Below are 22,558 nucleotides of genomic sequence, written 5' to 3' on the forward strand. Positions count from 1 at the left end.
GGCTGGGACATTTATTTCCAGAAAACGAATATGGACTCTTTTACTATCTGGACTTTCATCTGTGGAAGGTTCTGCTCTCATATCCTGTGTTATCTATACCAAGCATCTGTGTAAATGGCCTAAGACATAAAAATAAATTGTCCTTGGACTGCCAACACAGGACTTCCAGCTACTCCAACCGGTACCAATTTTATGTAGTACAAGAAGCACTTGTCGAATATTAGTGTTTAGGCCTACAACATTCCCAAGTCCTGAACGTCAGGCTGCCCTTCACTGCCTTCTCAGGAGCTCTGTCTCGGCAGGAGACCACACTACAGCTATACCCTTTCACCACCCGGGCTAAACTCAGGACTGGCCAGGGGCCACAGTCCGGCTTCCTCCAACTGTGGAGGCCATCTCCACGGCAGCCCCAGGGTCCTCCACTCTGACCAAACAAACCTGGGTGTGCCCTCTCCAGTGTCCCTGCCTCAACCCCAAATCTGGAACACCCTCCCCCCTTCCCCTTGCCCATTAATTGACAACCACTCCCCTGGGGACCCCAGAGAGCCTACAGCGGTCTCTTCCCTCCCCAGCCCCTGCTGACGTCCTCTGCCTGTTCGTGTTCGCTTTCGCAGCACTGACAGCGGCAGAGCCTGAGCTCACTCCTCACTCAGGCACTGGCAGCGACCTAAGTTCCCAAGGACAAGGTGACTGCTCTGTGTGAACAAGATGCTGCCCCGCCCTCTCTCAGCCCAGGAGCCCTGCGCTGCAGGCGTCCCCGCATGCTGTAGCACACACAGGGCTCAGGACGGTAGAAGCAGCCGGCAATTTGGTCGCTCAAGAATCTTTCAACTTTCCCTCCCCCAACTATGTCAAGGGTCCACCATACAGCCGGGTCCTCACACAGAGAACAGCACATGCTTTATATCCCTGTATACCTCATGCCAAGTACCCGCCTGCACACCGAGGACAGTTATCTTTGATGATGTTCTAGTCTAGTCAATAGAATAAAATTAAAACCTTCCAAAAACCCAAAGTACTAAGTTTAAGCATCCCTGACAAATAAGAAAGGTAAACTACACAAGAACCACACTTTTTCTCCACTGTTTTTAGCCAGCTATATAGAGAACATCACTAACCAAACAACTGCAAACTGCTGGCAGGAAGTTAACTTTGCTTACATTTTCCTAAAGTGAGTGATTATCAAAACAAAACAAGCTGGTGCTTCCCGGAAGATCTTGAAGGTGTTAAGGAAGAAACCACTCATCAGCCCTAGTTTGGTTCCAAAGCCGCAAGCACACTGGCTTCTCCCTAGAAATGAGTTCTATTCCAGGCCTCACCCCAGGGCCTGAGGTGGAAATATCCTGGGACTTTTAATTAATCTCAGAAAGTCTGAGGGGAGAATGGGGGAAAATGCCATTTCATCAACAGATCAGAGCCTCCTTCATCTAAAACCAAACCCCAGAAAGGAACGGACACAAGCGGGCCTCACTCCTGCTGTTCCCCACGGACAGGTCTCCAGGCTCCAGTTCCAGTCCAGCTGCATCATGTTCTGCTGGATTCCAAAGCCGCCCCCCCACTGGTGGTCGCTCAGGGCTTCCCACTGTCAGAAGGGTCCCAGCCAGGTGTGGAATGACCAACACAGCAAACTCACCCTGCACGCGGGCCTGCACATTCCCTGACACACTCAGCTCAGTCTCTGTCCAGAAATTCCAGTGGCGCCCACATAGGGTCAAGAAAAAGTGGGGCCGGGGGGGGGGGGGCGGGAAAGCGGGAAATGTTCAATGCAGTAGTCCCCAGTTTGGGGCACTGTTAATACCTAACACCAAGATCCAGAATAAAACCAAGGTCAACATTTTTAGAAATTAAAGAAGCAGAACAGCCCTGGCCGGTTGGCTCAGCGGTAGAGCGTCGGCCTAGCGTGCAGAGGACCCGGGTTCGATTCCCGGCCAGGGCACACAGGAGAAGTGCCCATTTGCTTCTCCACCCCTCCGCCGCTCTTTCCTCTCTCTCTCTCTCTCTTCCCCTCCCGCAGCCAAGGCTCCATTGGAGCAAAGATGGCCCGGGCGCTGGGGATGGCTCCTTGGCCTGGCCTCTGTCCCAGGCGCTAGAGTGGCTCTGGTCGCAACATGGCGACGCCCAGGATGGACAGAGCATCGCCCCCTGGTGGGCGTGCCGGGTGGATCCCGGTCGGGCACATGCGGGAGTCTGTCTGACTGTCTCTCCGTTTCCAGCTTCAGAAAAATGAAAAAAAAAAAAAGAAAAAAAAAAAAAGAAGCAGAACAAATCATTAGTCAAGCAATCAAAGTTACTGTAAACCTCCCTGAAAACATCTTATAAAGAAATGACAAAATAATGTCAACGACCTATAAAAAGTCACCATCCATTCAATTAAGGAAACTCAATTGATTTAGTCTGTGAACCATCCTTCCCACATCAAATTCTAAGAGCATTAACAAGGACTAAGATATCCACTAGTCAGGGCGCACCTCTATTCAGTGATTTAGAAATTCTCTTGAGATAAATGCCATCTTCTCACAACGGAGACCATTTAGAATGTCTTAGTAGTCTTCAAAATGTCCAAATGACATACTTAAAATGTATATTCATTTTTATTTATACTCTTCCAAAGGCATAGAAAATTGAGAAACAAGTCTCAACAGAAATTATTTCTACACCAAAAAGGTACCTTGGCCCTGGCCGGTTGGCTCAGTGGTAGAGCGTCAGCCTGGCATGTGGAAGTCTCGGGTTCAATTCCCGGCCAGGGCACACAGGAGAAGCATCCATTTGCTTCTCCACCCTTCACCCTCTCCTCTCTTTCTCTTCCCCTCCCGCAACCAAGGCTCCATTGGAGCAAAGTTGGCCCGGGTGCAGAGGATGGCTCCATGGCCTCTGCCTCAGGCACTAGAATGGCTCCTGTTGCATCGTCCCCCAGTGGGTGTGCCGGGTGGATTCCAGTCAAGCACACGCGGGAGTCTGTCTCTCTGCCTCCCCGCATCTCACTTCAGAAAAATACAAAAATAAGGTACCTTACTTTCTTTAAGATAATTTTCAGTTTGGGAGTTTTCTATAAATATTCACTCCAACTTTTAGAACAACTTTCTTCTTCTTTTTTTTTTTTACAGGGACAAAGAGAGAGAGTCAGAGAGAGGGACAGACAGACAGGAACAAAGAGAGATGAGAAGCACCAATCATCAGTTTTTTGTTGCGACACCTTAGTTGTTCCTTGATTGCTTTCTCATATGTGCCTTGACCACGGGCCTTCAGCAGACCAAGTAACCCCTTGCTTTTGCTCAAACCAGATGAGTCCACCCTCAAGCTGGCGACCTCGGGGTCTCGAACCTGGGTCCTTCTGCATCCCAGTCCAATGCTCTATCCACTGCGCCACCGCCTGGTCAGGCCACTCCAACTTTTAGAGACTGGCTTTTCCTATTCATTCATTCCGAAGTTTTGCCTTTTGCCCTAAGTATTACCACACATCTTTTATTATTGCTTTGACATCTATAAAATATTACAACTGATGATTTAAAGCAGAAATTGACTAAAACAGCACTTCTACCATAAGATGAAATATCAAGGAAAAAAATAAGGCCATAAAAGATCTGAACTAAATTAACAAGCTTGATATAAAAATTGACCATGTACTAAAGTCACAAGCTTCAATCATCAACAAATTCCAGATAATAAACATTATATTGATCATGTTCTCTGAACACAGTGCAGTCAAATTAGGAATCAATACTTATTATTTTTTTAAAAAACGAAGTGGATCCTGGATCATATATTCAAAATCATACAGCTATGAAGGACATTCCAGGACGATTACTGGGAAACTTTTTAATGTGGACCCAATACTGTCTATTAGATGATTATTGTATAAATATTAAATTTCTTAAGTGTACTAATATTGTGATTATGTAGGAAAATATCCTACCTAGTTACAGTGCTAGCATATTTAGAAGAGCAGCATCATGGTGTCTGCAACTTACTTTAAGATGGCTTCAGCAAAAAGACAGCTCGAGATAAAGGGGATCGTGTGGGTATGGGGAGAAATAACTGCAAATGTGGCAAAACATTAACTGGTAAATCTAGATGAATAACATAAGGGTAATTAAGGACTGTGCTGCTCTTTCCAATTTTTAGGTCTACAAATTTTCAAAGTAAAATGTTTTGGGGGAAAAACAAATCTACAAGTTTGAAATTTGTATTTCTACTTTGAACATAATACAAAAGTGAGTCCATAACTATGGACTACAGCTAAACTGGTGCTTGGGGTCTATGGACTTACTGCCAGTCAAGAAAGAGACAAATCAGTGGACTTCAACTCAAGAAGTTAGAGAGAAAAACAATGAAAACACAAGAAAGAAACAAATTAAGGAAGAAAGAAAATCACAGATAATAAAAGAGCCTGACTGGGCGGTGGCACAGTGGATAGAGCGTCGGACTGGGATGCGGAGGACCCAGGTTCGAGACCCCAAGGTCACCAGCTTGAGTGTGGACTCATTTGGCTTGAGCAAAAGCTGACCAGCTTGGACCCAAGGTCAATGGCTCAAGCAAGGGGTTACTCGGTCTGCTGAAGGCCCGCGGTCAAGGCACATATGAGAAAGCAATCAATGAACAACTAAGGTGTTGTAATACGCAATGAAAAACTAATGATTGATGCTTCTCATCTCTCCATTCCTGTCTGTATCCTGTCTGAATGTCCCTGTTTAGCCCTCTCTCTGTCTCTGTAAAAAAAAAAGAAAAAGAAAAAAAAGGTGGCATTCATGGCTTTCTCAGCCAAAAAAGGTTCCCAACCCCTGGTCTAACTGGTAATGGTGCAGTGGATCAAGTGTTGACCTGGAATGCTGAGGTCGCTGGCTTGAGCAGGGGAATTGTCTCCATGATGCCAAAGCTCTCTAGCTTGAGCCCAAAAGGTGCTGATATGAAAAGCCCAAGGTTGGTGGCATGAGCCAAGGGGACACTGGAACAGCACAGCCCAGGTCAAGTACGAGAAGCTCAATGCACAACTAAAGGGAAAGCAATAAGCTGATGCTTCTCTCCCTCTCTCCCCCCCCCTTCCTATCTCTCTCTTACAAAAAAAAAAGAGACAAAGGGTGTAATGTTCAAAGTAAAGAAAAGCATAATTACAAACACAGTAAAGTTTTTAAGTCCTAAGAGAATCCTATCAATAACTATCAATAATTTTGATAGGATTAAAATAAATTATATTAAAATAGAAAACTTTAAAAATAGGTATTAGCCAAATAGACTCAAGAAAAGATAGAAAACTGAAGTTACCCTTTAACCTACCGTGTGTTAGAAAGGAAAGTCTAACGGGGGTTAGAAAGGAAAGTCTAAGGCAGAAAAGGTGAAGGGATTAAGCAAAAACAAACAAAAAACCTCCTGAGGGATAAATGGTGATGAGAGGAGACTTGACTTTGGATAGGGAGCACATAATACAATACACAGATGAGGTATCGCAGAACTGGACACCTGATCCTGTATCATTTTATTAACCAATGTCACCCAATCAATTCAATAAAAAAGCAAAGTGCAATCCAAAGTCTCCCCTCTCCTCAAAAAACACACCCACCAAGAAAATCCCTATTTTATATAAAAATTTTCAGAAAATAGAAAGAGCTACCTGACTTATTTTGTGAAGTTAGTATAACCCTGATACGAAAGTCAGGACTTGACATTAAAAGGAAATTATATATTAAAATTTAGTATCAATAAAAAATACTGGAAAGAATGGACTGCAGGATTTATCACTGTTGACTCACTCCTGATACTAAATCAGAAACAAACCTTTCCTGGGCAACACCTAAAAACCAGCTATCGCCTGGCCTGTGGTGGCAGCGGATAGTGTTGACCTGGAACGCTGAGATCACCGGTTCGAAACCCTGGGCTTGTCTGGTCAAGGCACATACAATAAGCAAACAATGTACAAAAAGTGAAGCCACTAACTATGAGTTGATACTTCTTACTCTGCCCTCCCCTCTCATCTCTTTGTAAAATCAACAAATAAAATCTTTAAAAAACCACTAACAGTTATTAATATACTTAACAATAAAATGAAGATTAAGACAAGCTTTCCTAATAAGATGGACCCAGGACCAAATCAAAAGCCTGAAGGACACTGAGACTTGAAACCAATGGGTTTGTCACCTGTTGTGCTGCCTGGAAAAGCAAGTGACTTTCCTGCCATGGTTTGCTCTTCCAAAACACACATCTGCTGCCTGACATTTAACGATCTGTTAAGAGACCTGAACACGCAGAGGGGACACCTCCAGGTCCCCTTGGCAGATGAGACACATCCCACCCCGTTATCCCCCAGATGCCTCTCAAGTGACAGTAAAAGGAGCAGGGGGATGAACTCACAATAGCTGAGAGAAGGAGAGAGGACGTTTTGAAGCTGGAACAGATGTCCAGCTGACCGAGCAGAAGCAAACACCTTCAAACCACAGAACTACAGCAAGGCTCAGGAATCCGAGACGCCCACTATCGCTAAAGAGGACCGACTGAACTGAAAACAGAAAAGTGAGTTTAAAACAGCACAATGGAAAGGGGTCTCAAGGAAAGCACACAGGACAGTCCCCACAGCCCTCCTCCCCAACCCGGGGCTGCTAACACGCGGCAGCCAGGCCTGTGTGCTGGAGACGGGAGCTGACGATCAGGAACCAGCAGCTCCGCTCCTCTAAAATCTGGACAGACATTCAAAAACCGTGACATTTTAGATAAAGGTAATAGAGATCAAAACCAGAAACACTCCAAAAAAGGAATTTGGAAAAAAAACAGAAAAGGCATGAAGAAGAAAGAAAACATAATGAGAAAAAAAACCTCTCAGTGAGGAAACAGAAGATATTACATAAAACATAAAAGAACTGGATACTATTTTAAAAGGTTCAGAGAACAAAATAGAGCCCTAAAATAGGAAGTCTAACACATCTGAGTTTGAGAAAGTGAGAACAAAGAAGAAAGGGAAGAAAATCAAAGAACATTAAAAATATTTTTCCAAAACAGAAGGACATGAGTCTCTAGACGGAAAAAGCCCGTAAGTATTCAGAACTAGAGATGAAAGCTACCCGCAGGAAAGTATGTCCCTGGGAAATTTCTGAGCCCAAGCAGGAAAAGATCCTACAAGCTCTCAGAAGAAAAACAACAGACAGACCACACAAGGCAAAACCAGAATGGCTTCAGTGGTAAGAGTAGAACAATCTCTTAAAAATCCTGAGCAAATTATTAATTACAAATTAGAATTCTATACTACAGCAAATATATTATTAATTAGGAAGATTAAGTAAAGATGTTTTCAGTTACACAAGCCTCTAAACACATTAAATTCCTATGACCCTTTTAAAGAACTCTCATATAGAATGTATGCCATCAAAACAGTCTCTTTATAATAAGTCAGATTTCTTCAGGGAATTACAAACTGATCTGCATGTTGTTAAATCAAACCGCCAATTTAAGAAACACAAAATGCAGGGCCCTGGCCAGTTGGCTCATCAGTTGAGTATCGACCAGGGGTGTGAAGTCCTGGGTTAGATTCCTGGCCAGGGCACACAGGAGAGACGCCCTCTGCTTCTTCACTCCTCCCCCTCTCCTTTCTCTGTCTCTCTCTTCCCCTCCCACAGCCAAGGCTCCATTGGAGCAAAGTTGGCCTGGGCACTGAGGACAGCTCCATGGCCTCCACCTCAGGCGCTAGAATGGCTCCAGCCACAACAGAGCAACGCCCCAGATGGGCAGAGCACCACCCCCTGGTGGGCATGCCGGGTGGATCCCGTCGGGCGCATGCGGGAGTCTGTCTCTCTGCCTCCCTGCTTTTCACTTCAGAAAAACACCAACACCCCACACAAACACAAAATGCAGAAGTGAAATTTTACATGTGTGGCTGGACAAGGGTAAAGACTTGATAGGAAGCAAAGGCATTTAAAACTGAAGGTTTTCACTAAGAAATTCCATGAAGACTGGCTTTGAAATTTTTGCATTAGTTAAAAATTTTGATTTCCTGAAAACCTATTTCTTAAGAAACATACACACACATATACATATACACCTTGATAAACCTGGGCCATTCGTAGCAAAAGTGAGGTCAACGCATATATCAGCACAGAACAGTACCAGTGAAGTGTGCTATGCTCCTTAATGAAAAAATTTATACTCTTTTTAGAGTTTACTATATTAACAAGGAAGATTGTTACATTATGGGAATGCTACACTACACACAACACTTGCTGATTGTTTTAGGTCGTAATGCCCTCTTTGGCTTTTTTTTTTTTTTTTTTTTACTAATTAACCTTAGAGACATTTTATAGTGATTACTGAAGAAAAATTAACTGTGAGGATGAGGTTCTTTCATTTTCACCCAAAAACATCTCTCCTGACACCATACTTCCACTGCTGATCTGGTTTGTCCCCAACTTCTATCACAACATAATCACAAGCCTTTTAGTCAACAACACAGTTGTAATCACCTAAAGGTTCTCTAAATGCCCCTAAAAATCAAAACCACTTTTGATTAAAAAAAAAAAAGTTTTCTCCTTTATTGGTTTTCACTTTGTGGTCCACTGTGTCCAGAATACCTGGCCCCAAAATCTTCTCAAGTAAAGGTTGCAGTGTTTGAAAAACAATACAAACAAATTCATGAAAAACCAACATGTTTTTAGAAGAACATGTCAGTCTAAATTAGCATGCATTATAAACAAAAGAAATATAAACAACCCAGGATGGGGCTTTTCTATGTCATTTGCTCTGTGGAGTGATGAACACACACCATGTGAGAGTCTGAATCCCATGTACTGCTTCCTTTCAGGCGAGCCCTGTATCTGTTTATCACTTCCTATCAGCGATGTAAGATTCCTAAGAAAATCAAAGTTAACATCTACAACAGACTTATGTTGTCTCAAACAGGAGTACTAGAGATGAGCCATCAGCTTAGACTCAGCCCTGCAGCTACTCCGAGAGTAAGCAGGGCAAAGGGTGATGAGTAATTACTTAAGGCAAGAACCCTGACCACTTTCTGTATCCTGTACTCATGGCTAGAAGGAATCCAGTCTGTTACTTCCTACTGTCGTCAATGACCTTTCCGCCCCTCCCTGGTGTTCCAGAGTATCACAGTTCTTGTGGCCACCATCCCATCCCCTATGAACCCCCTACCAGAAAGAGAAAGTACATACGCACCTTAAAGTCTGTATTATTGATATATTCAAATACCAAAGCTGGCGTCTTTGACTGCAAAAGAGAATAGGAATGCTTATTAAGTATTCAGACAACAGACATAACGTGCTTCTCTGCACTAGCCCATCCTTAAATCCCACTTAGATGAAAAAGATTCACCCACCAGGGCAAGACTAGTAAGAAAGTATCCTTGAAAGTTTATGTCTAGAATTTGCTTCAAAATAAGGGGATGGTGAGCAACAGGGGCGGGGAAGTGGGTGGGATACAGATGAAACAAAGTTGGCCATGGGCTGACTAACTGCTAAAATTAAGTACTGAATGCAGGGAGGTTCATATTATTCACTTTACTTTTGTAAATGGCTAACATTTTTCATAATGAAGTTTTACTGTTGTTTTTTAAAGATGCGTCCTCTGCCCGTCCTGCCCGGCGGGCCTGGCCCAGTGTGAGAAGAGGCGCACTCTGCAGTGTGCCAACTACGGAAGGGGCGACAAGTCTTTGTCCTGGTGCAGCCAGCCAGACGCGTTTCATAGAATTAACACAGGGCTTAGGAATCCAGCATGAGTCTTCTCAGGATCCAAAAGGAAGATGCCCGTGATTATCAGTAAGCCATATGCTAAACTACTTCTCTGGCTAGAGACCCTTAAATACTGTATCACCTTACAAAGTAGATGTGTTCCCCCAAAATCATACAATCAAGTACTTTGAAAGCACTATAATCTTTAATGCAATGTGTATAAAGTCATTACTTCCTTTGAAAATACAGATTTTCAAATGTCAAGTTTACACAAGTGAGGTAAAATAATGCTAATCGGCAGTAATAAGCTTTCAAAACTGGGAACAAAGCAGGGGCTTAAAAGCATTAGCATTATAGAAAGAAAACAAAAATCATCTTGGAAATCTTCCTGGCTGGGAAGACTTGCTGAAGGAGCAGGCTGAAATGACCTAGGAGACCGGCCACAGGGCGCCACACAGCTCTGCCAGGAGCAGCAGCAGTCCTGGGCAAAGGGTTCCTCCCAGCGCAAAGGGGAAGCGCTTCGTGGAGACTGCCAGATCTCCCAGCAGGCTGGGAGGAAAATCCCCTAGAAGTTAGGGCATGTTTAATGGCAATCAGATAGAATGTAGAATATAACCATCCTTCTCAGTCTTTTCAGAGACCAAAATAAAAAACTTTGCTTATTCTTCAGTTCAACAACCCTGTGTAATGCTGGGCAAATCACTTAACGCTCGTCGACTTCAGTTTTCCTACCTGTACAATGTGCCAATGCAGACAATGCCTGTGGTGAGGATTAAATGATGCGATCCAGTTAAACACTCAGACTAGTGCCGGGCACACAGTAAGTGCCCAATGCATTTTAGTCACCATATTATGAGGATGTCTTTGGCAGACAGAAGCATAGACCTTCCTAAATTAAAAAAAGCTACTCCAGAGAACAGGGAAACATCTGAGGTATAGCAGGTGAAGGACAGAAATGGGATGGGACGTGGTAAAAACATGGTACCAAAAAAGCCTTAGTAATCATAAACACTTAGGGTCAAGTTACTACTGGGAAGAGGAAAAAAATTATACAGCACTACTACAATGGCTAAAAATTAAGCATTTTAGCAAAAATAGCTCCAACAGTTCGGCATACACAATGTGAACTCTAAAGCTGGATGCTGAATGAAAGACCAGTCTGAGAAACAGCAAGCTCAGTCCCTCCAAGGTCCCTGGGCCTGTGACCTGCTCAGCTCTGTGTCAGGTGTCCACACGGCAATATTCGGTACTTCCTTCTGAAACCCAGATTTTCAATGTGAGGCAAGAAAACGCTAATTGGTAGCAATGAACTTTCAAACTGGGAGAAAAGCAGGGCCTTAAAGGAGATGCACAGCAAACATTTGTGGCTGAATCAAACTAATGAGGTAATAAACCTGGGACAGGAGTTTGATACATAACATACGTTTCTAGGTTCTACAGAAGTGGTGGTGGCTATTTTCTCATTGAGCCTCCATGATTTTCTCTGGTTTTCAAAACCATTCAGTAGTAAAGACAAACACAATCACCCTCACGACCTAACAGTTCTCATTATTTTAGGTTCTGTGTGTGTGTGTGTCTCTCTCTCACATACATACATACACACACCAACCCTCCACCATCAGGCACCTACCACAGGGTCCTTCACAGTGTCAATCAGCTTAATGATATTTGTCCCACCACGAAGGTTCTCCAGAATCTTAACCTCTCGTTTTATCTTCTTTTTCTTCACTGGCTTAAATACACAAGAGTAATAAGAAGTAAGACTCCCTTTGAAATTAATAAATAAAACTTGAAAACAATGTTAGTGAATCAAATGGATACCGCACTATCTTGTATACTGTGTTACGCTGACGAGCATGTCTAAATTAGAAGAGAAAAACCCCAGATAAAATGGGCCTGCCCATAAGAACTTAAATAAGATTAAGTTAAATAATTTAGACTTATAGCTTACATATCAGATCTTTAAGTAGGGCACTTAAACATTTTGAACACCCATGTCACACTTTAAAAATAAAATGCTTACTGGGTAACTGCCAAGTGGAAAATGTTATAGCTCTGAACAGCTGTACATCATGCACCCAACAAATGGAAAAACATCAACAAAATGGTGAGATGCCTGCTGTCCCAATGAGTTACATGTAATTTTGTCTTCCAGGAGTGAAGAACAGTTCACTGACATCAAGTTACAAACTAGTTTCCCAGCTGCTGACTCCCATTTCCTGTCGCCACTCCCATTTCCTCAACATCTAGAATCTGAAATCAGCACAGAACCAGTCAAATTTCCCAACAGATCCCATTCCCAAAGAAAGGGGTGATGGATACCTGCTACCTGCTAACCTTTCCATCTGCTCAATAGCAACATTAAAGGCCTTAATCAGAAATACCAGCATTATACATGCTATTTCTTAGCGGGCTAATGAGCTTGAGGATGACAAATTAGCATATGACAATGTTTTATAAAGCACTTAGCACAGTACTGGCATATAGTAAGTAACCAACAAATGTTAGCTTTACTATTTTTCAAATTTGTAGTTAGTAATAAATCATATTTCATCTCCACAAAACTCCTAGGTAATCAATTCAGCCATGTTGAGCTATCTGTCCAAGAGTCACACAGCTAATGGTAATGAGAGGGAGCAGGAATCAAATCTAGACAGTCTGACTCTGCAGGTCACTGGGAGCCCGTGCGCTTTCATTTCCCAAGGGTGGCTGTGTCACTAACACAGCCAAGGGAAAAAGCTGTCCACCACAGACACCGCTGTAGCACAGGGGACAGAGGCCAGTGGCTCTGCCATGAAACAAGATTCAATAAACCTGTGTGTGTTGATATAACACATACACGTGCCAAAGACCCCTCCTGCTGCTGGTCACTAAGCTACAGCTCTGAACACACAACAAAACGGGACGAAGATTCTGAGACACAGAGCATCTGCATCACTTACAAATGGAGTGCTCAGTCGAGACTGGAATCTGTCTGCACTCTGCTCTGCCCACTGCCAAGGATCGTGCCCACTCCTCTCTGCCAGGGTTCCCCGCAGAGCAGACCTGGCTGGTGTGTCCCTTCCATCTCCCCTTAGCAGTCTCATTCCGTATTCCCTTCTTCTTCACTAAGGAGGCTCAATACTTTGGGAAAATGAAGCTTTCAAACATGACGCCAGAGAAGGGTACTACAAAATAAGTAGCCTAATAAGCTCCAAAAATGTCAACGTCATGAAATACACAGACTGAGCAACTGTTTCAGATTTAAAAAGTAAGACAACTGAATGTAACACATGGTCTGGGACTTCCTTATATAAAGAACATTATGAGGACAATTGGTAAGTGTGAATGGGGACTACAGATTAGCTCAGCGTACCATATCAATGTTAATTTCTGATTTTGATCCTGGCACTGTAGGTTATGTAAGAAATTGTCCTTGCTTTTAGGAAATACACACTAAAGTCAGGATGACTGCAATTTACTCTCAAGCACTTCAAAACGTTGTAAAATAAGTATGTATATGTTTATATATATATATATATACACATACGTAGATAAATGAAAAAGAACAAGAGAGACAGATAAATGTTAAGAGTTGAAAAATCTGAGGAAAAGCTATTTAGGAATTCTTACAACTCTTCTGTAAGTCTAAAATTATGTCAAAAAGTTGAAAGAAAAATAAAAGCTATCATACCTATACATTCAGCCAATGCTACTGGTATAGTCAATGTAAGAAAATTCTAGACTTGTCCTCCATTACAGGAAAGCAGTTACAGATCTGTGGGAGTGGTAACAGAAACACACACACACACACACACACACACACACACACACACACACACAAAACTCCACAACCAGAAGCCTAAAGACCTCCTCTCCTCCTAACAGTGAATTAGTATAGGGGTAACCCATTCAATAAGTGGCTTTTATGACGATGCCACATATAAAGCTTTGCTCTCCTCTCCTGTTACTCAGCAACAGGTCAGACAGGCACCCTGTTTCTGGAAAGCCCAGTTAAGATGAAGATATCTTTCATTATGTCTAAAGGTAACTTATAGAACAAGTGACCATATTTTGCTACTCAACTGTCACCTGTCCAACAACTTCCTTTGCAAACAGAGACTAGGGACAGCAGGGCAACTGAAGTAGCACAATGGAGTCACACAGCAGCTGGAGTCCTAGCACAAAAGACCTAGAGACTGTAAAAAAGGAAAGTGACCTCCAGCCCAGGACATGCCCCCAGGTGACTCGTTAGCCTCAGCTTATTCCTCTAACCCTTGGCAACGCCCCAGGGCACAAAACCAATGAGCTCCCAGGCAGCAAAAGTGACCACTTCAACTCGACAGATGCAACTGGAGAAAAAGTCAGGATTTACAAGGGAGGACCCCCGCACCCTAAGGAAAGCAGACCATGAATTTTACAGAAGCAAGGACGCTGACTCCCTAGCCCTGTGCTGGCACTCATTCCAGTAATAGACAGCACATAAACTACACTTCCATCACATCATTTCACCTTGCATGCCAGAGAAAGTCTCTCTCAACTAGGGTTCATTGATTTCAATTCAGATCTTATCTGTGTAAAAGATTCTAACTGAATCAGTTTAGCTGTTTTCCACCCCCCCCCCCCAATTTTTTTCCCCCTCAAAGTCCAGTGGAGAAAATGTCAAATAGCTTTAAAAAAGAAAGTATTAAATCAAGTTTCAAAGTAAATGAATTTTGGCACACACCTAGAGAGACGATTTAAAGGAAAAAACATTTAAAATTTTCTGTGTATAAGCTTGGAGAAGGCAGGAAGGATGGAAGGAAGGGCCTTTTCAGAAGGTTTCAGCTATTTAGAAGAACCTTCTTCAATGTAATTCAAGACTAAAATACTTTTTTTTTTCTTTCCCTATTTACCAATGTTCCCAATTTTTTTTTAAAAAGTCAAATTTAGTTATGGCATGCTTGGAAACACAAAAGTTGATCTCAATAGTCTCTCCAATTTATTTCCTCAGAGCTGCTTCTTAAAATGCTAGATCTGAGAATTTCAACTACTAGCACTTAATTATGATTGAATATGTAAATTAACATCTACCAAAGGTATAAGAATAAATCCCGGCAAATATTAACAGGCAAGGTTCTATTTTAACTTCTCTGCATTTCAAATTAATTGATAAAGACAGACAGGACTATAGCTCAGAACTTCCAAATCTGGATTTACTTTCTTCCACTACCAAAGTAATGATTGCCCACTAAGATATAAATTTCATCACCTGCAATAAACTAGTACAAAGACCACTGGTTGCCAGGAGTGTGGGATACAGTGAGGAAGAAAATTTGGACTGGATGATGGCGTTTACTTTATCCTGGTAGCATCTCCCAAACCCCCCGGAACTGACCTAAGCATAAACATGATCTGAGCAGCAGTATTTCTTCATAGCCACTTTCCCTAATAGTTCAAGTCTCTTCTCCCCCATTTCATCATCAACTCCTGAATAACTGTTTACTCTGGGATTTAAACACTTTTTAATTTAAAAAGGCAAGACACACAACAGGCCTTCTGAATCTCATCAAGAGAATGGCAGTCCTTTCTCCTATTGGTTCTGTCCCCTAAAACCGTTTACTTGGCCCAAATGATACGTCATTTATTATTTTTATTGGTTTATAAGTGTCAGATGGTGTTTTAAGCACATTTTAATCAACATTTATCTTTAAAATATTTTAAATTCATTTTGGGGGGGGAGAGAAGAGGAGGAGTGAAAGAGAGGGAAAGTGAGGAGAAGCAGGAAGCATCAACTCCCATGTGGGCCTTGACCAGGCAAGCCCGGGGTTTCCAACTAGTGACCTCAGCATTCCAGGTCGACGCTTTATCCACTGCGCCACCACAGGTCAGGCCTTAATCAACACTTAAGAGTGCTGAGATGAGTATTTTTAACAGTGTTACAGGACACTGAGGCAGAGTTTAAATAACTGCTCAAAATCATAGAGCTTCTAAGTTTCAGAATTAATGTCTGAATCCAGGCAGTCCATTTCCCAGGCCTCTCTCTCTCAGGAAAGAAAACTATCTTGTAAATTCCCATACCTACCTACCCATCTGTATCTCATTTCTCTCAACAACCTTGGGAGTTAAACAAGGCACACCCATTTTATAGATTAAGACAGTCAAGTGGGCATAAACTAGGCTGTTTCTAGAACGCAAGTCTCTGCCCTCCATTTACAGCACTGCTCACACTACACACTGCCCTGACTTTGAGGTGGCAGATCCTAAAATGAGGCTCTAGAAATTATCTGCAGCTATGCTATTCATAAAAATGGGTACTCCATATCAAGACAGTCTTTTCACACTCTCCAAAAAACTCTCCTAAAGGGATAAAACCATTAACTGAAACATCTGGCAAGTGTTCATGATGAGACTTGGAGGAACTGTATGGGTTAAAAAAAATGTAAAAACACTAGTTACCGAGGCTTCACACCAAGAAAGTAAAGTAACATTTCATTTATGGATCAACCATGCTGCTGTGGATACAAATCGGAAACCGGGCCTGCATCCATGGAGCTCTCGGAGGACCATCTATTCCACACCACCCAGCCACCCACAAAAGTCAAGCTGCTCCTTACAAGAGTAACTGAAAATCACTAGCAACAATTTGACTTCTATCTAGTGAGTGCTTGTCAATCCTTCCAGTACATCAAGAAGTCAAATATCGGCCCTGGCTGGTTGCTCAGTGGTAGAGCGTCGGCCCGGTGTGTGGATGTCCTGGGTTCTATTCCCAGCCAGGGCACACAGGCCAAACGACCATGTTTCTTCACCCACCCCCCCCTTCCTTTCTTCCCCTCCTACAGCATGGCTCCTTCTTGGAGCAAGCTGGGCCCCGGTGCTGAGGATGGCTCCATGGCCTCACCTCGGGTGCTAAAATAACTCAGTTGCCAAGCAACAGAGCAAGGGCCCCCGATGGGCAGAGAATCACCACATAGGGAGCTTACTGGGTGGATACCCGGCAGGGGTGCATGCGAGAGTCTGTCTCTCTGCCTCCCCACTTCTCACTTAAAAAAAAAAAGGTCAAATATCCTGCAATGTCCTAACTGCGCTCCTCATATCTCCAAAAGAAATACTCCTTAACCTAATGCACCCTGACCATGCAACCCTGAGCAAACCATGTGCTCTCGGGGTCTTGCTTTCTGAAATATGGTATTGCTTTTTTTTTAAGAGGGAAGAGGGGAGACAGACTTCCCCCATGCACCCTGACTGCGATCCACCTGGCAACCCCCATCTGGGGCCGATGCTCAAACCAACTGAGCCACTGACTGCGAAAGGGGAAGAGAGAGAGAAGGGGGAAAGGAGGGGAAGAGAAGCAGACGGTCGCTTCTCCTGTGTGCCCTGACTGGGAATCGAACCCTGGACGCTCACATGCTGGGCCAACACTCTATCTACTAAGCCAACCAGGCTTAGTAGCCTGGGCTGGATTTGCTTTAGAGTAAGCAGTTCATTCTTCTTAACTTCTCTTTTGGAAATAGTTTAAAGGATCCCAAGAAGGGCTAAAATGACAAGTGGTGCTTGCAAAATGTTAAAAGTTGGCCAAAATAGCCAAATACTTTTATCTTTGTGAACACCCTCCTAAGAGATACTACAATGGAACTGAAAAATTGATTTTTCAGAATCAAAAATAGCAACTTTAGGCATTAAATTGGCTTTCTGCTCTATATCGACCCTTACCATCCCCTTTCCTCATATCTCTCTTTTCTCCTCAAAACAATTTGTCAAAAATATATATATAACCATCCTATCGACTGGAAAGTTTTAAGATTTTGGCCTCATAATTTCACTTCAGGATAGACAGTAAAATTGTGCTCACTAACATCTAAACTCCTAAAGCCTCTTAATAACCAGTATGTTTTGATCAATAAAATACTTAGAAATCTACTACTGATGCAAATGAAATGATATGCAATTCCTCTGTGGTCATTCATCATCCAGCCATTCTCATACACTGGACTGGCAAGGTTCCTGACTGGAGAGGAAGACACTCCTGTCCTCAAGGACTGGACCTTCTATCTGGGTTGCTGTGCATACATTAATACAGTCAACTTCTTCCTGCAGTGAAACACTGTAGGCCTCCATAAAGAGGAAGCTTTTTCTAGATTCCCTCAGATTATGAGCAGCTGGTAGTTGGCTAAGGACCCTATAACTAAACACAATAGCAGTTATTAGTCACAACTTCGATTTCTATGAATAGGGAAGCACAACTTTGGATAAAGATCCTATCCTTTAAAAAAAAAAATTTTTAAACCTACTTTAATCCAAACTGTCAGAACAGTGAGAAACCACAATAATACCATTAGTAGTTTTTTACCCCATCCTTCAGGTAGAACAAAAGCTAGACAGAAACGCTACAGGGCTTTGAAAAACAAAGAAGTGAATGTAGTTTGCACCAGTGGAAGCAAGTTGGTTCAGGCTGCACCCTGAAAAAACTTGCATTGAAAAAAAAACAAGAGCCTGACCAGGTAGTGGTGCAGTGGATAGAGCATCAGACTGGGATGCAGAGGACCTAGGTTCGAGACCCCGAGGTCACCAGCTTGAGCACGGGCTCATCTGGTTTGAGCAAGGCTCACCAGCTTGAACCCAAGGTTGCTGGCTTGAGCAAGGGGTTACTCGGTCTGCTGAAGGCCCGCAGTCAAGGCACATATGAGAAAGCAATCAATGAACAACTAAGGTGTCGCAATGAAAAACTGATGATTGATGCTTCTTATCTTTCTCCGTTCCTGTCTGTCTATCCCTCTCTCTTTGTAAAAAAAAAAAAAAAAGAAAAAAAACAAGAAACAACAACACTTCGTTAACTAAAACATCAAAGGGGTCCCCCAAGTCTTAATCCAGAACACTGAAACTGACTCTGCAGTCAACGTTATGATGCTAAAATGAGCAGTAAGAGACAAGAAATAAGAAACGGGAGTTCTGGCTAAGGAGCATTTCAACATAGTGAGGTTAAATTATTTGTGTGTCTTTGTTTGTTTCTCGTCAATAAAATAACTTTTGGCTTCCATATTGGGTTCCCTAAACAATGTATCCTGCAAATCTATACAATATGGGATAATTATCCAGCAACCGGTGCTATAAAGTTCTCTAGAAGGATGACCAAAGAGCAGTGCGATGCTTCCCTAAATAAGTGTAGATACTTATGTGTCTACCTGAACACCTTCCTTTCAAAGTCACCACTGGAAGTTGCACTTATTCGAAAAGTGCTGACATTATTCAAAAGTTCAGACAGTTTTCTAGATTTTTTTTTAAAAGTTTATTGTATTGATTCTAGACAGAGAGTAAGGGAGAAAGGAAGAGAGACAGGAACACTGATCTGCTCCTATATGTGCCCTAACCGGGGATCGAACCAATCACCTCTGCACTTCAGGATGATGAGGGCTAGATTTGCTTTAGAGTAAGCAGTTCATTCTTCTGAATGTACTGCAGCGAAATATGAGCATCCCTAACTCCAATGTATGCTTTGTTTACTTCCTAAAAATTGTATGCAGCTTACACTAAAAACATTTATGCTCATGTATACAGAAGAAAATTGTACGGCTTCCCCAGGTGACTTCTCTGAAAGGGAACTTTCTTTAAATGTTTATGCTTGTGAAGAAAAAGAAAAAAAGGACCACATGTCTTTGTAGGTGCAATTCCTACTTAGGGAAGAGGGTAGTCGAATTCCACATCTTCAACATCAGTTTCTCCCTTCTCCTCCCAGTGTTTCTGACAACACAAATACCTCTAATGCTGCCTCCTCATCACTAGGCTAGGGTGATGCTAAGAGCTGACCACTCTCCTGAAAGGTGATTTTCAGACAGTGTAAGCCTGACCCCTCACAATTAAACAAGGACACACATACCCTAACTCTGTTGTTCGGGTATAGAAATGGTTTTGCAACTCCACATTCTTATTCACAGAGCCTCTGCAAAATGGCCACACTGGACACCTTGCATCTGTAAAAGTGCCTCGATTAATCACTCTTTGGTCTTCTCAGTAGCTCACTAAATTACATGCACACACATTAAGTGATCTGGCACTGATGAGGACTTCACAGACTCTAAGCATTACTTTTTGGTACATTAAAACAATTCACTGTTAAAGCTATACAACCAGTTACCTAAAGGAGAATTTAGCCAACTCTTCATGCTCCGGGAGATCATGTCTTCATCCAAGAGATGACGAACGATCAAACTTAGGTGGCTCAACCAAACTCTAAGACTGTTTTGTTCCAATTATTATTTTAGTGGTTATGAGTATACTCATCTATTGTTCCCAACTTCACTTACTGGCTGATAAGCAACCATGAACCTTCGCTCAACTGGCTCACCACATCCACCCCACCAGAAACTTTTATCACCAAAGAAGAAACAAGTGACCACCCACTGAGATGTTTCCCTCCATTTTGGCAGCAAACTCATTTCTGAAGCTGCTTCCAGGTTTCCCAACTCTCTCCCTGAAATAACTTAAGAGCACCAAGAGGCACAAACTCAAGGAGCCCTTGGGACGATGGGATCTTCATGCACTGGTTTTTCCTCCTTCTGAGTACCTATTTATCTTGTAACAAATGGAGCCTCTTTGGAATTTTCAAATTTGGGAATCCATAGTCACATTTCAAAATCAGGAATCTCCAACTTTGGGAGTCTGTAATTCCATTTCAAAACAAGAATGTTCCTGAGCTATCATGCTTACAATTGATACAGGCTGCATGGTTGTTTTTTTTTTGAAAGTTCACAGGAAAATGGGGTGGGGTGGGGGCGCCAGGCAGACAGGATGCACTGGACCACTTGCTCTAGAATGTGGCTGGGGCAGTTTGTCTCCTGAGCTGGGGGGGGGGGGGAGCGCGGGGTGATGCCACCCTTAGGACACTCACCTTGAGAATTTTTACAACCACTCTCTCATTGTTGGTGATGTTAATGGCCTCAAATACTTCACTATACTTTCCCCGACCAAGTTTTCGGACCAGTTGGTAATCATCTTGATTACTGTGAAAAAGCAAGAGGGAAATATAAATGCCAGGGCTCGGGGGCAACCAAGCCTAGGCCACTATATACACCGCCCCCCACGCCCCCAGCCTCGGCCATTACTGGAGCACTTTGGAAGTTTTCGACCCATCAGGCCACACCTCATCCCCTACATGAAGGCCACAACACAGACCTGGCTGCCCTGGTCTAACCGGTGCCCCCTAACGTGGGGAGAGCGGGGAGGAAGGCTGAGCAGAGACCCCGGCGCGGAGGCTCCGAGGGGGCCCCTCTGCCGGGCGCCCCAGCACCTGCCTCGCACTCCACACCCTGGAGCACACCGCGGCCGCTTTGAGAATCGGGGCGTCTCTTTCAAATTTCCTCCCTCCCAGCCTCATTTCCAAAACCAAAAAGGCGAAGAATGTTAACTCCCGAGGACAGAGGCTGACTTCCCATCCCAACAGAAACCCAGAAGTGTGCGGAGAGGGCCGCTCCCTCCCGGCCGCCGGCCCGGGCCCCGCTCCTCCCCGCAGACAGGAAGCATCCTCGGGGCTCGGGACGGACAGGGGGCGCGCGGCGGGGCGAGGGCGCCGAGGACGGGCCCCGGGGCGCCGCGGGGCGGCCCGGCGGCCGGCGAGGCCGGCGGGGGGCGGCGGCTTTACCCCCAGCTCGGGACGTGCGCCTCGTAGTCCCAGTAGTCGCGGCTCCTCAGGCTGTTCACCTCGGCGTAGACCCGGGCCCTGCTGCCCGCGGCCGGGCCGGGCATGGCGGGCGCGGCCGGGGGGCGCCGCGGGGCGCCGGCGGCGGCGGCGCGGCGGGGGGCGCGGGCCGGCGGGCGGAGGAGCCGGCGGGCCGCGGGCCGCCGGAGGAGGAGGAGGAGCGCGGCGGCGGGCGGCCACGCCAGGCCGGGCCCGCGGGGGCGGGCTGGGGGCGCGGGGGGCGCCGGCCGAACCGGCCGGGCCCTGGAGCGGCCGGCGGGGCGGTGGGGCGGCCGGCGCTCGCGCTCCGCGGCGGCCTGCGCTCGGCTCGCGGCCCCGAGGCGGCGGCGGCGGCGGCGGCACCGGCAGCGGCGGCCGCCGGCCGGGAAAGGGGCAGCGGCGGCGGCGGCGGCGGCGGCGGCGGCGGCGAAGAAGGAGGAGGAGGAGGAGGAGAAGGAGGAGGAAACCCGGAAAAAGGGCCGCTCTCGCTAGGAGCGGCCGCCGCCGGCCCGGGCCCGCCCCGGCTCACAGCGCCCCCTGCAGCGCGGGGGGACCGCGGGCGGCGCCGGCCCCGCCCCCTGCTCCTGCCGCCGGGACCCCCGCTGCCCGAGCTCTCAGCCTCCGCTCGGTCCGACGCGCTCACCCGGCCTCCCCTACGGCAGAGCCCTGCCGGTCGTGTACCCTTCCTTCGGGACTGTCCTGGAGATCCCTACGCCAAATCATCCAGAGTTTCCCCACCAGACCTCCTATAAGGACCCTATTCTGACCTCCTGTCACCCAAACTGTTCCCATCAAGTCTCTCTCCAGTGACTCAATCTTTTTTTAGATTTTAGTTATTCATTTTTATAGAGAGAGGAAAGTAAGAAAGAGAGAGAGAGAGTGGAGGGGGGAGGAGCAGGAAGCATCAACTTCCATATGTGCCTTGACCGGGCAAGCCCAGGGTTTTGAACAGGCGACCTCAGCGTTCCAGGTCAAAACTATCCACTGCGCCACATCAGTGACTCAATCTTGTCACTCAGGACCTCCCCCACCTGAAGGTTTCTCCATCCCTCGTAGAGACACTCCTCTTCCGCGATGGACAGATGGACATCACGAGACTCCTTCTTCTTTCTCCTTCCAGAGCCTTCCTCATAAAACCCTCTCTTCCAGGCCGGAAAACTTCCTTCCAGACCTATTCTCGCCTAAGAACCCTCTTACTCTTCATTTCCGTTGCTTAGTTAGCTGGAGTCGGCCAGGTTGCTCACGGAAATTCCTATTTTTCCCTTTGCAGTTA

At 44.9% G+C, this 22,558-nt stretch overlaps 1 protein-coding gene across 3 annotated transcripts in view; it reads right to left on the minus strand.

Moving 5' to 3' along the window:
* Positions 1 to 21,703, minus strand: part of CSNK2A2 (casein kinase 2 alpha 2) — a 42,300-nt gene extending 20,597 nt beyond the window's left edge. For 2 of the 3 annotated variants that reach the window (XM_066349897.1, XM_066349896.1), the window contains exons 1-4: positions 21,250 to 21,702; positions 20,500 to 20,611; positions 11,287 to 11,388; positions 9,145 to 9,195 (exon numbers count right to left, since the gene is read on the minus strand). In XM_066349897.1, the coding sequence (XP_066205994.1) occupies positions 9,145 to 9,195; positions 11,287 to 11,388; positions 20,500 to 20,611; positions 21,250 to 21,353 (369 nt within the window). In that variant the 5' untranslated portion in view covers positions 21,354 to 21,702. Of the gene's footprint in view, positions 1 to 9,144; positions 9,196 to 11,286; positions 11,389 to 20,499; positions 20,612 to 21,249 lie in introns of all 3 variants that reach the window. The other variant, XM_066349898.1, reaches the window with a different exon arrangement.
* Positions 21,704 to 22,558: the final 855 nt, after the last annotated feature.

This window comes from Saccopteryx leptura, chromosome 9 (assembly GCF_036850995.1).
Source record: "Saccopteryx leptura isolate mSacLep1 chromosome 9, mSacLep1_pri_phased_curated, whole genome shotgun sequence".
NCBI classification, from domain to species: Eukaryota; Metazoa; Chordata; class Mammalia; order Chiroptera; family Emballonuridae; genus Saccopteryx; species Saccopteryx leptura.